Raw genomic sequence first — 12,045 nt, 5'->3', positions numbered from 1 at the left:
AGAGGATACAGCAGGATATAGATCGGTTGGAGACTTGGGCGGAGAAATGGCAGATGGAGTTTAATCCGAACAAATGTGAGGTAATGCATTTTGGAAGGTCTAATGCAGGTGGGAAGTATACAGGAAATGGCAGAACCCTTAGGAGTATTGACAGGCAGAGAGATCTGGGCGCACAGGTCACTGAAAGTGGCAACGCAGGTGGATAAGGTAGTCAAGAAGGCATACGGCATGCTTGCCTTCATCGGTCGGGGCATAGAGTATAAAAATTGGCAAGTCATGCTGCAGCTGGACAGAACTTTAGTTAGACCACACTTAGAATAGTGTGTGCAATTCTGGTCACCACACTACCAGAAGGACGTGGAGGCTTTGGAGAGGGTACAGAAAAGGTTTACCAGGATGTTGCCTGGTCTGGAGGTATTACTATGAGGAGAGGTTGGATAGACTCGGATTGTTTTCACTGGAACGACGGAGGTGGAGGGGTGACATGATAGAGGTTTACAAAGTTATAAGCGGCATGGACAGAGTGGATAGTCAGAAGCTTTTTCCCAGGGTGGAAGAGTAAGTTACTGGGGGACATAGGTTTAAGGTGAGAGGGGCAAAGTTTAGAGGGGATGTGCGAGGCAAGTCCTTTACACAGAGGGTGGTGTGTGCCTGGAACTTGTTGCCGGGGGAGGTGGTGGAAGCACATTTAAGAGGCATCTTGATAAATACATGAATAGGATGGGAATAGAGGGATACGGATCCCGGAAGTGCAGAAGGTTTTAGTTTAGGCAGGCATCAAGATCGGCGCAGGCTTGGAGGGCCGAATGGCCTGTTCCTGTGCCGTACTGTTCTTTGTTCTTTGAGGAAAAACATTTTTTATGCAGCAAATGATCAGGATTTGGAATGCTCTGCCTGAGAGTGTGGTGGGGGCGGACTGAATTGAGGCCTTCAAAAGAGAACTGGATAATTATCTGAAGAAAAAAAAGGCAGGAGAGCAGGACCAGGTGAGTAGTTCCTGCACAGACACGATGGGCCAAATGGCCTCTTCCTGTGCTGTGAATATTATATGATTCTATAGAGCAAATGAGGAAAATCTGTTTCCACTGACAGGAGGGTCAGTAGCCAGAGGATACCGATTTAAGGTAACTGGCAAAAGAACTGTGGTGGTGGTGGGACGGGGTATGAGAAGAATTTTTTTTATTGTTGTTATGCTCTGGGATGCACTGTTTGAAAGGGCAGTGGAAGCAGATTCAATAGTAACTACTTGGAAAGGGAAAATTTGCAGGGCTGGGGAAAACAGCAGGACTAATTGAACAGTTTTCAAAGAGCTGGCACAGGCATGATTGGCCTAATGGCCTCTTTCTATGCTGCATCATTCTTGCTGTTAAGTCTTATCAGATTAACGTCTTTCGCATAAGGCATTAAATTGAGGCCCTGTCTGCCTCTTAGGTGACGCAAAGGATCCCACAGCACCATTTCAAAGAAGCAGTGGAGTTCTCCTCAGTATCCTGGGATCAACATTGATCCTCATCATCAACAATCATTATCACCAGAGATTATCGGGTCACTATCTAAGCGCTGTTCCTGGGTGCTTGCTACATGGAAAACTGACTGCCAAGTTTCCTATATTACAACATTTCCAAAGTACCTCATTGGCTGTAAAGCATTTTGGGATGTCCTGAGGTTGTGAAAGATGCTACAGAATGCAAATTCATTTTTTCTGGTTGGAAGGAAATATGGACAATCATGTAGGTTTGGGTCTCGGACAGATACCTGCTCTTAATTTGAGACTGAATTGTCAAAATCAGAGAGGCCAAATGGTCATGGTGGGAAATTAATCCTTTCCAACAATTCATAGGATGTGGGCGTTGCTGACAAGGCCAGCATTTGTCGCACATCCCTAACTGCCCTAGAGAAGGTGGTGGTGAGCTGCCTTCTTGAACTGCTGCAATCCATCTGGTGTAGGTACCCCCACAGTGCTGTAAGGGAGTTCCAGGTTTTGACCCAGGGAAAGTGAAGGAGCAGCAATATAGTTCCAAGTCATAATGTATGGCTTGGAGGGGAACTTGCAGGTATTGGTGCTGTCATGCGTCTGCTGCCCTTGTCCTTCTAGGTGGTAGAGGTCATGGGTTTGGAAGGTGCTGGTGAAGGAGCCTTGTCGAGTTGCTGCAGTGCATCTTGTAGATGGCACACACTACTGCCACTGTGCACTGGTGATGGAGGGAGTGAATGTTTAAGATTAATAAGGCAAATGAAATCCTGGGTTCTATAAATAGAGGCAGAGAGTACAAGAGCAAGGAAGTTATGGTGAACCTTTATAAAACGTTGGTTCGGCCTCAACTGGAGTATTGCGCTCAATTCTGGGCAGCACACTTTAAGAAGGATGTGAAGGCTTTAAACAGAGTGCAGAAAAGATTTATAGGAATGGTTTCAGGGACGTGGGACTTCAGTTATGGATAGTTGGCGAAGCTGGGGCTGCTGTCTTTAGAGAAGGCAAAGAGGAGATTTGATAGAGGTGTTTAAAATCATGAGAGGGCAGGACTGAGTAGATGGGGATAAACTGCTCCCATTGGCAGAAGGGTAAAGAATCAGAGGACACTTATTTAAGGCGACTGACAAAAAAAGCAATGGTGACATGAGGAAAATCTTTTTAATGCAGCGAGTGGTTAGAATCGGGAATGCACTGCCTGAGACTGTCGTTGCGCCAGATTCAATTGTGGCTTTCAAAAGTGAATTGGATAATTATTTGAAGAAAAAGAAAACTGCAGGTTATGGGAAAAAGGCAGGGGAGTGGGACCAGCTGAGTACTTCTTACAGAGAGCCAGCACAACCACGACAGGCCGCCTTCTGTGCTCTATGATTCTATAAATTAAGTGTGCTTTACATGACAATCAAGTGTACTGCCAATTTTAATTAGACAAAACTTAGCTCATGGCTATGAAATTAAATACAGGGCTTTCTTCTGCAAAAAAAGGTATCAATTTAATATCTTCTCCATATCCCTAACCCTGTTCAACCAACTTCAGGCAAAAGCCTAGATTGCTGGTGTCAGCTTTCCATTCAACCAAGGTGGTCACAATTGAGCTGACCATGGCCTCACACGATGTGCCCCTTTTCCAACAATATGCCCTCTTGGGTTTAGCATAGGTGTTCCCACGGCACCACTGGAAAAGCTGCAGATGATTTCTCCTTGTTGTTCTGGCCGAGATTGATCTCAGAACACAAACAGGTTATCTGGCCATCATCACTTTGCAGCTTGCGAGACCTTACTGCGCACAAATTGGCCACCGTGTTTCTAACATTGATAGTTCAAATATCACTTCATGGCTTGGGGCCTTTTAAATCCTCCTGACAGGGCAGATGGGGCCTAGATTTAGCATCAAGATTAGGGAACCATGGATGACAGGTGAAATTGTGAGACTAGCTAAGAGGAAAAAGGAAGCATACATAAGGTCTAGGCGGCTGATGAAAGACGAAGCTTTGAAAGAATATCGGGAATGTAGGACCAATCTGAAACGAGGAATTAAGAGGGCTAAAAGGGGTCATGAAATATCTTTAGCAAACAGGGTTAAGGAAAATCCCAAAGCCTTTTATTCATATATAAGGAGAAAGAGGGTAACTAGAGAAAGGATTGGCCCACTAAAGGACAAAGGAGGAATGTTATGCTTGGACTCAGAGAAAATGGGTGAGATTCTAAACGAGTACTTTGCATCGGTATTCACCGAGGAGAGGGACATGACGGATGTTGAGGTTAGGAACAGATGTTTGATTACTCTAGGTCAAGTCGGCATAAGGAGGGAGGAAGTGTTGGGTATTCTAAAGGGCATTAAGGTGGACAAGTCCCCAGGTCCGGATGGGATCTATCCCAGGTTACTGAGGGAAGCGAGAGAGGAAATAGCTGGGGCCTTAACAGATATCTTTGCAGCATCCTTAAACACGGGTGAGGTCCCGGAGGACTGGAGAATTGCTAATGTTGTCCCCTTGTTTAAGAAGGGTAGCAGGGATAATCCAGGTAATTATAGACCGGTGAGCCTGACGTCAGTGGTAGGGAAGCTGCTGGAGAAGATACTGAGGGATAGGATCTATTCCCATTTGGAAGAAAATGGGCTCATCAGTGATAGGCAACATGGTTTTGTGCAGGGAAGGTCATGTCTTACCAACTTAATAGAATTCTTTGAGGAAGTGACAAAGTTGATTGATGAGGGAAGGGCTGTCGATGTCATATACATGGACTTCAGTAAGGCGTTTGATAAGGTTCCCCATGGCAGGCTGATGGAGAAAGTGAAGGCGCTTGGGGTCCAAGGTGTACTAGCTAGATGGATAAAGAACTGGCTGGGCAACAGGAGACAGAGAGTAGCAGTAGAAGGGAGTTTCTCAAAATGGAGACGTGTGACCAGTGGTGTTCCACAGGGATCCGTGCTGGGACCACTGTTGTTTGTGATATACATTAATGATTTGGAGGAAAGTATAGGTGGACTGATTAGCAAGTTTGCAGACGACACTAAGATTGGTGGAGTAGCAGATAGTGAAGGGGACTGTCAGAGAATACAGCAGAATATAGATAGATTAGAGAGTTGGGCAGAGAAATGGCAGATGGAGTTCAATCAGGGCAAATGCGAGGTGATGCATTTTGGAAGATCCAATTCAAGAGTGAACTATACAGTAAATGGAAAAGTCCTGGGGAAAATTGATGTCCAGAGAGATTTGGGTGTTCAGGTCCACTGTTCCCTGAAGGTGGCAACGCAGGTAAATAGAGTGGTCAAGAAGGCATACGGCATGCTTTCCTTCATCGGACGGGGCATTGAGTACAAGAGTTGGCAGGTCATGTTACAGTTGTATAGGACTTTGGTTCGGCCACATTTGGAATACTGCGTACAGTTCTGGTCGCCACATTATCAAAAGGATGTGGATGCTTTGGAGAGGGTGCAGAGGAGGTTCACCAGGATGTTGCCTGGTATGGAGGGCGCTAGCTATGAAGAGAGGTTGAGTAGATTAGGATTATTTTCATTAGAAAGACGGAGGTTGAGGGGGGACCTGATTGAGGTGTACAAAATCATGAGAGGTATAGACAGGGTGGATAGCAAGAGGCTTTTTCCCAGAGTGGGGGTTTCAATTACTAGAGGACACGAGTTCAAAGTGAAAGGGGAAAAGTTTAGGGGGGATATGCGTGGAAAGTTCTTTACGCAGAGGGTGGTGGGCACCTGGAACGCATTGCCTGCGGAGGTGGTAGATGCGGGCACGATGGAGTCTTTTAAGATGTATCTAGACAGATACATGAATGGGCAGGAAGAAAAGAGATACAGAACGTAGAAAATAGGCGACATGTTTAGAGAGAGGATCTGGATCGGCGCAGGCTTGGAGGGCCGAAGGGCCTGTTCCTGTGCTGTAATTATCTTTGTTCTTTGTATCTCAGCTGAAAGACAGCACTTCTGTCAGCGCGTCGCTCCCTCAGTACTGCCCCTCCGATAGTGTAGCACTGCCTCAGCAACTACCCCTCCAACAGCGCGGCGCTCCCTCAGCACTGCCCCTCCGACAGTGTAGCACTGCCTCAGCTCTGCACTGGAAGTGTCAGCCTAGGTTTTGTCCTCTATTTTCTAGAGTGGGATCCGAATGAGGGCCTGAGCACGAGAGGGTGACACCGGGACCGGCCGCTATACAGCTACTTATCCCGGGGTCTCATCAAACAGGCCGGGCGCGCTCTCCAAACTCCAGCCCCAGGCCTCGATCCTACACAAACCTACAAACGACGCAGCACCAGTCACTTACTGTCTCTCTCCGGCATCTTGAACACGTTCCCGAGCCACTCACTAACAATAAAAAGGCAATTTTTATCATCCAAAAATCACAAAACAAGAGAGACTCGGCGACTCCTCCGAGCTCTGCAGCTATCCCACAAAACCCTGCGATGAATCCCGCCTCTCCGATGATGCAATTGGGGAAGCTGGGCTCAGAATCTTAATTCCAATTGGTTCAACCCGATGCCTCCACATTGCAACGGCTGCTATTGGTGGAATTGTGGCGCCGCTCCCAAGTTGATTGGTCAGCTGCGACGTCAATCAACAGTGATTTCGCGCCTCTTCATGTCGATTGGTTGGCCGGCGCGTTGCCTCGCTGCTGAGTGGTCAGCGCCTGCTGTCAGTCAATCTGGCGGCTGGTTTTGGATTGGTGAAGTTTCAGTGACGTCCCAAGGGCAGTAAAATGGCGACGGTGGCTGGTTCTGTGGTGAGAGGAATCGGGTCAAAGCTGAGCTTGAACCTCCGGGAGCTCCGGATCCACTTGTGCCAGAGCTCGGCCGCCAGCAAGGGCACCAGGTGAGTTGCAGCTGAGCCACCACAACAGGGATACGGCCAGGGTGGAAGCCGGTGGGAAGGAGGAGTGGGGAGGGTAAAGGAGCCCTAGTGCAGGACTGTGGTGAATAGTCATAGGAACATAGCAGCAGGAATAGGCCATTCAGCCCATCGAACCTGCCCCGCCATTCAATATGATCATGGCTGATCGTCCACCTCGATGCCTTTTCTCCACACTCTTCTCATATCCCCTTATGTCATTTGTAATGGGGGAGGGCGTTGCAGGGAGTGGGGTGGGTGGGGGAGGGCGTTGCAGGGAGTGGGGTGGGTGGGGGAGGGCGTTGCAGGGAGGGGGGTGGATGGGGGAGGGCGTTGCAGGGAGGGGGGTGGATGGGGGAGGGCGTTGCAGGGAGGGGGGTGGATGGGGGAGGGCGTTGCAGGGAGTGGGGTGGATGGGGGAGGGCGTTGCAGGGAGTGGGGTGGATGGGGGAGGGCGTTGCAGGGAGTGGGGTGGATGGGGGAGGGCGTTGCAGGGAGGGGGGTGGATGGGGGAGGGCGTTGCAGGGAGGGGGGTGGATGGGGGAGGGCGTTGCAGGGAGGGGGGTGGATGGGGGAGGGCGTTGCAGGGAGGGGGGTGGATGGGGGAGGGCGTTGCAGGGAGGGGGGTGGATGGGGGAGGGCGTTGCAGGGAGGGGGGTGGATGGGGGAGGGCGTTGCAGGGAGGAGGGTGAATGCTTCCCATGAGAGATTATTTTTGAAGTGGAGCAGATGTTGCAAAGACAAACAAAGCAGCCATTCTACACCAGTATTGACCAGCAAAGAGATCACTTAATCTCCTTTACTTGATGTATTGGCTAAGGGAGGACTCCTCTTCAGGCACTGGCAGAACTGTCAGCTTTTCTGAAAGATGTCGTTATATGTCCACCAAAAGGCAGATGGGGCCTCCAGTTAATGTATCATTTGAAGTATTGCATCTCCGACATTCCGGCATCAGGTGGCAGGACTATATCTCCAACACAGAAGTCCTTGAAGCGGCCAACATCCCCAGCTTATACACACTACTGAGTCAGCGGCGCTTGAGATGGCTTGGCCATGTGAGCCGCATGGAAGATGGCAGGATCCCCAAAGACACATTGTACAGCGAGCTCGCCACTGGTATCAGACCCACCGGCCGTCCATGTCTCCGTTATAAAGACGTCTGCAAACGCGACATGAAATCGTGTGACATTGATCACAAGTCGTGGGAGTCAGTTGCCAGCATTCGCCAGAGCTGGCGGGCAGCCATAAAGACAGGGCTGAATTGTGGCGAGTCGAAGAGACTTAGTAGTTGGCAGGAAAAAAGACAGAGGCGCAAGGGGAGAGCCAACTGTGCAACAGCCCCAACAAACAAATTTCTCTGCAGCACCTGTGGAAGAGCCTGTCACTCCAGAATTGGCCTTTATAGCCACTCCAGGCGCTGCTTCACAAACCACTGACCACCTCCAGGCGCGTATCCATTGTCTCTCGAGATAAGGAGGCCCAAAAGAATCTCCGACAGTGCAGCCGTCGTGTTTCAGTTAAGGTGTGATGGGGTTAATCCTGAGGTTCAGAGACAAAGGTGCACATAGCTTAAGGTCATGTATTTATTGTAAGTTATTTCAGATTATAAGTAGCCTTTTACCATGTCTGTTCTTGTTAAGTGGGTAGTACTAAATAACTATTCCTATTTCCTTGTGGGTTTGCTGCACTGATCTCTTTGGGAAATTATGGGTCAGATTTACTTGAGTCATTTCTCCTCCAAATGAGGTATTGCAAATTGGATGGGGAAAAAGGGGTTGAGGAGAAGGAAGATGCAGCATAAAAACTTTTACTTGGGACAAATAATCCACATAATGCACCAACACGTGCTAAAAGTGATTGAGAAAATGTTTCTGTTGATGCACTTTTGGGCTTTTTTTTGTGTAAGTTTTGCAGTTCATACTGATGTCACCTGCTCTGCCATTTATAGAAAATATGAATTGTTTGCCAGTTTAAACTTGCAACAAGTAAAGGGTGGACAATATTGGGCAGATCCTAGCTTCCCAGCAAGATCGTCTTACAATTGTCACTCATGGTCTACACGTGACTCCAGTTCCACAGCAAAGTGTTTGATTCTTAACTGTCCCCTGAAGTTGCCTTTCCAAAACCACTTTCAAGATGATGGTTCACCGTCGCCTCAGGGCAACTAGGAATGGGGAATAAGTGCTGCCCTTTCTAGTGATGCTCACATCCTGTAACTGAATAATTAAAAATAGGTGATGTAAATAGCAGACTTTGAGGTGCAATTCTGAATTGAAACTGTTTATGCTGATGTTAACTGGTATCCTGTCTATCCACAAACATTGATTTAATTTGCAACATAAGGGTTTTGATAGAGTAAACAAGGAGAAGCTGTTTCCTGTCCCAGATGGGTTGGTAACAAAGGACACAGATTTAAGGTGATTGGCAAAGGAACCAGAGGCAACATGGAAAAAATTTATGCAGCAAGTTATGATCTGGAATGTGCTGCCTGAAAGGGCAGTGGAAGCAGATGCAATAGTAATTTTCAAAAGGAAATTGGATAAATACTTGAAGGGGGAAGTTTGCAGGGCTATGGGGGAAAGAGCAGGGAGTGGGACTAATTGGATAGCTGGTACAGACATTCATGAATCAAATGGCCTTCTGTGCTAGATCATTCTATGATTCCATAAAACTGTGGAGTTACTGTCAGTGTTTTGGTTTAATCAGGGATTTCATCGAGCAGCACTATGTGGCGTTGAAGAAGGCGAATCCAGAATTTCCTATTCTAATCAGAGAATGTGCTGGTGTACAGTCGAAAGCGTGGGCTCGATATGGTAAGGCACCATGTACTGCAGGTCACAGTATGAATTGCACATTAAATTGGGCGAATGGAATGATGTGGCTTTAGGATATTTTCCTGGACTTGAGTTTGAATCTGTGCCCATTCTGAGGGGGAGTGTCAGATTTTATTAATGTTCCTTGAAAGCGCCTTGGGTTTTACAATCCTGAAGGCACTTCAAGGCAATGCCTTAATTTTTATAAATACAAGTTGCTGTTATGGTGTATCTCTCAGTTTAAAGTGTTACCCATAACAGCTTGGGGAAATGTCTTGCCCCATATGGTTTTCAGCTGCAAACTAACAGTAAAGGTGTAAATAATGTTTTTAGCCAGATGGTAGGGGGCAGGTTTCCTTCTCCTGAGCAGTGTAACCATCTAAGGTTCAAGTACTACAGAAAGCTCTTGGTAGAACTGTCCAGTGTGAGAAGATGGAAAAAACTAAACTGGAAAACGCATGTTATTGAACAGGGAGATAATTACTGTGAATTATATTTGCTTTACCACGAAGCCAGGGAGTGCTGCACTGTCAGAGGTGCTATCTTTTGGATGAGACGTTAAACTGAGGCCCATTCTGCCCTGTCAAGTGGGTGTAAACGATCACTCGTCCACTATTTCACCGAAGAGCTGGGGAGTGCTCTCTGGGAGTTCTGAGGCCGATATTTATCCCTCAACCAACATCACGAAATCAGATGAACTGATTTAATATCCCATTGAATTTTATGCAATATTGTGCACACACCGCCGTGTTTCCTAGTGTAGTGACTGTTCATTAGCCAAAAGTGCTTTGGGACATCCTGAGGTTGTGAAAGATGCTGTAGAAATAAAATTTTTATTCCATTACCCCTTTCCTACATTACAACAATGACAACACTTCAAAAGTACTTCATTAGCTGTAAAGCACTTTGAGACATCCGGTGGTCATGAAAGGCAATATACAAATGGAAGTCTGTCTTTTTCTCCCACCTAGATACTAAACACAGGAAAACGCCCTCCAGGTACATGCTGAGGCAAAAATCTGTAGTGTTATTGCTATTTCTTCCAAGCACAGCACTTTACTGAAATATGCTTGACTGGATACTGCAGTAAATGAGAAAGTAGTATTGAGCTGCTTATGATGTCAGTTTTCTTTATTTCCTTTCTGTTTCAGAGTTTGGAAAAGAGCAAAATGTACTGTTGGATAACTTAAACACTGAGCAGGTGGCAAAGGCACTGGAGTCTCTGATTACCAAGCCATGAACTGTAAAGCAAGTGGACTGTGAATGAAGAAGTTTAATAAACAAAATGCTGGCATGGGATTGTTTCTGTTCCACTACCTTGCCTGGTTTCCCAGTGGAAAGATATGCAACTGTAAAATAAATCTAAATTTAAAATGGGTTCAAGTCCCATGTGCTCTCAGTTTCTGTGGTCGTATTCCAAATGCCACTGGCTGTAGCATCGTGTTCATGTGCAGGCTGAAGCCGGATAAAATATTAAACTTGTCCCACTGGCCTGACAGCACATTCCACGTATGCCATTTCATTGCTGTGGTTTCCCATTATTGGTGCCAAATTTAAAGGCAATTTGTGCTGAGAGTTGCATTGGGATTTCTCAACCTCATTCTGCTTAGTTCCCTTAATGGGTTTCAGAGATCTTCATCCCAGCTGCCTGGTGTGGATTGAAACTGGGGTTCCCAGATGTGAAAGCAGTTAAACTAAATGTTCATTCAACAACCTTGGAAGTAATTCCACTGGAAAAGACTGAATCAGAGACCTAACTCTTCCACTGCATGATTCTCATTTTGAAAGCTGCCATCTCTATTCAGCATCATCTTTTTAATAACAGTTTTTCACCCAATGTTCTTTAGATGAAGCTACTTTGACTGGATTACTTGGGTCTTTAGAGGTTTGTAATGGAAGACACTAATCTTGCTGGGTGGGAGTTCAGGAATATCACCCCATTCCCATCCGTAGGTTGAATGGTATCCTATTGCTGTAAACATGAGTGGTGAAAATCCAGATCTCTCCCAGGACTCTTATCCATGCCACCATCACTTCAAAGTTCAGTTATTCTGAAACCCAATCCTCTCTGGTCCCATCCTACACAAATTATAACCCATTCAGATGCTCATGTTCTAGACTGAATTCTATTAGCTTCCTGTCCTCGGCAGGTCAGCTTCAAAAATCCCTTCACAACCTTGCTCCATCCTCCCTGTGTAATCTGCTGCTCCCGGTGCAGGCCCCATCCTCCATAAACCTGAACACATCCAAAATTCCAGTGCCTGAATCCCAATCCATAACAAGTCCCTATCGCTCAACAATATTTCCAAATTTGATAACACAAAACTAGTTGTGTAAGTTGTGAGGAGGCTTCAAGCAGACTTGGACAGGTTCAGTGACTGGGCAAGAACATGGCAGATGGAATATAATGTGAATAAGTGTGAAGTTATCCACTCTGGTAGAAAAAACAGAATATTTCTTAAATGGTGAGAGGTTGGGAAGTGTTGGTGTCGAAAGGGACCTGGGTGTCCTGGTTCATGAGTCACTAAAAACTAGCATACAGGTGCAGCAAGCAATTAGGAAGACAAATGGTACGTTGGCCTTCATCGCAAGGGGTTTTGAGCACAGGAATAAAGATGTCATGCTGCAATTCTATAAAGCCTTGGTGAGACTGCACCTGGAGTATTGTGTACAGTTTTGGTCTCCTTATCACACAAAGGCAATGTAAACACATGGCCAGAGAGATCAGCTGGCTGGGAAATAGCCGGAGAGCGCGGGCGGGGGGAGTGGAATGGCCGGGGAGAGCAGGTGGGGTGGAACGGCCAGAGACAGCAAGGTGGGGGGAATGGCCGGAGAGAGCGGGGGGGGGGGGGGGGGGTGTGGCAGCAGAAGAGCGCTCCCTCCCCTGCTTTACCCCCACACCACACACTCTCCCCCCGCTTGCT

General features: G+C 47.0%; 2 protein-coding genes across 2 annotated transcripts in view; one reads left to right on the top strand and one right to left on the bottom strand.

Annotated features, from left to right (window-relative positions):
- Positions 1–5,892, bottom strand: part of ik (IK cytokine) — a 62,492-nt gene extending 56,600 nt beyond the window's left edge. Inside the window, exon 1 of the mRNA XM_068044077.1 lies at positions 5,749–5,892. Coding sequence (XP_067900178.1) covers positions 5,749–5,764 — 16 coding nt within the window. The 5' untranslated portion in view covers positions 5,765–5,892. The remainder of the gene's footprint in view (positions 1–5,748) is intronic.
- A 255-nt stretch (positions 5,893–6,147) lies between these two features.
- Positions 6,148–10,504, top strand: ndufa2 (NADH:ubiquinone oxidoreductase subunit A2). Its single transcript, XM_068043056.1, has 3 exons — positions 6,148–6,293; positions 9,015–9,121; positions 10,273–10,504. Exons 1-3 carry the CDS (start codon positions 6,181–6,183, stop codon positions 10,359–10,361), a joined length of 309 nt encoding a protein of 102 aa, XP_067899157.1. The 5' UTR covers positions 6,148–6,180; the 3' UTR covers positions 10,362–10,504.
- The last annotated feature ends 1,541 nt before the right edge of the window (positions 10,505–12,045 follow it).

Source organism: Heterodontus francisci, chromosome 12 (genome assembly GCF_036365525.1).
Source record: "Heterodontus francisci isolate sHetFra1 chromosome 12, sHetFra1.hap1, whole genome shotgun sequence".
NCBI classification, from domain to species: Eukaryota; Metazoa; Chordata; class Chondrichthyes; order Heterodontiformes; family Heterodontidae; genus Heterodontus; species Heterodontus francisci.
Note: the sequence above shows the minus strand (reverse complement) of the source record. Positions and strands in the feature narration are given on the sequence as shown.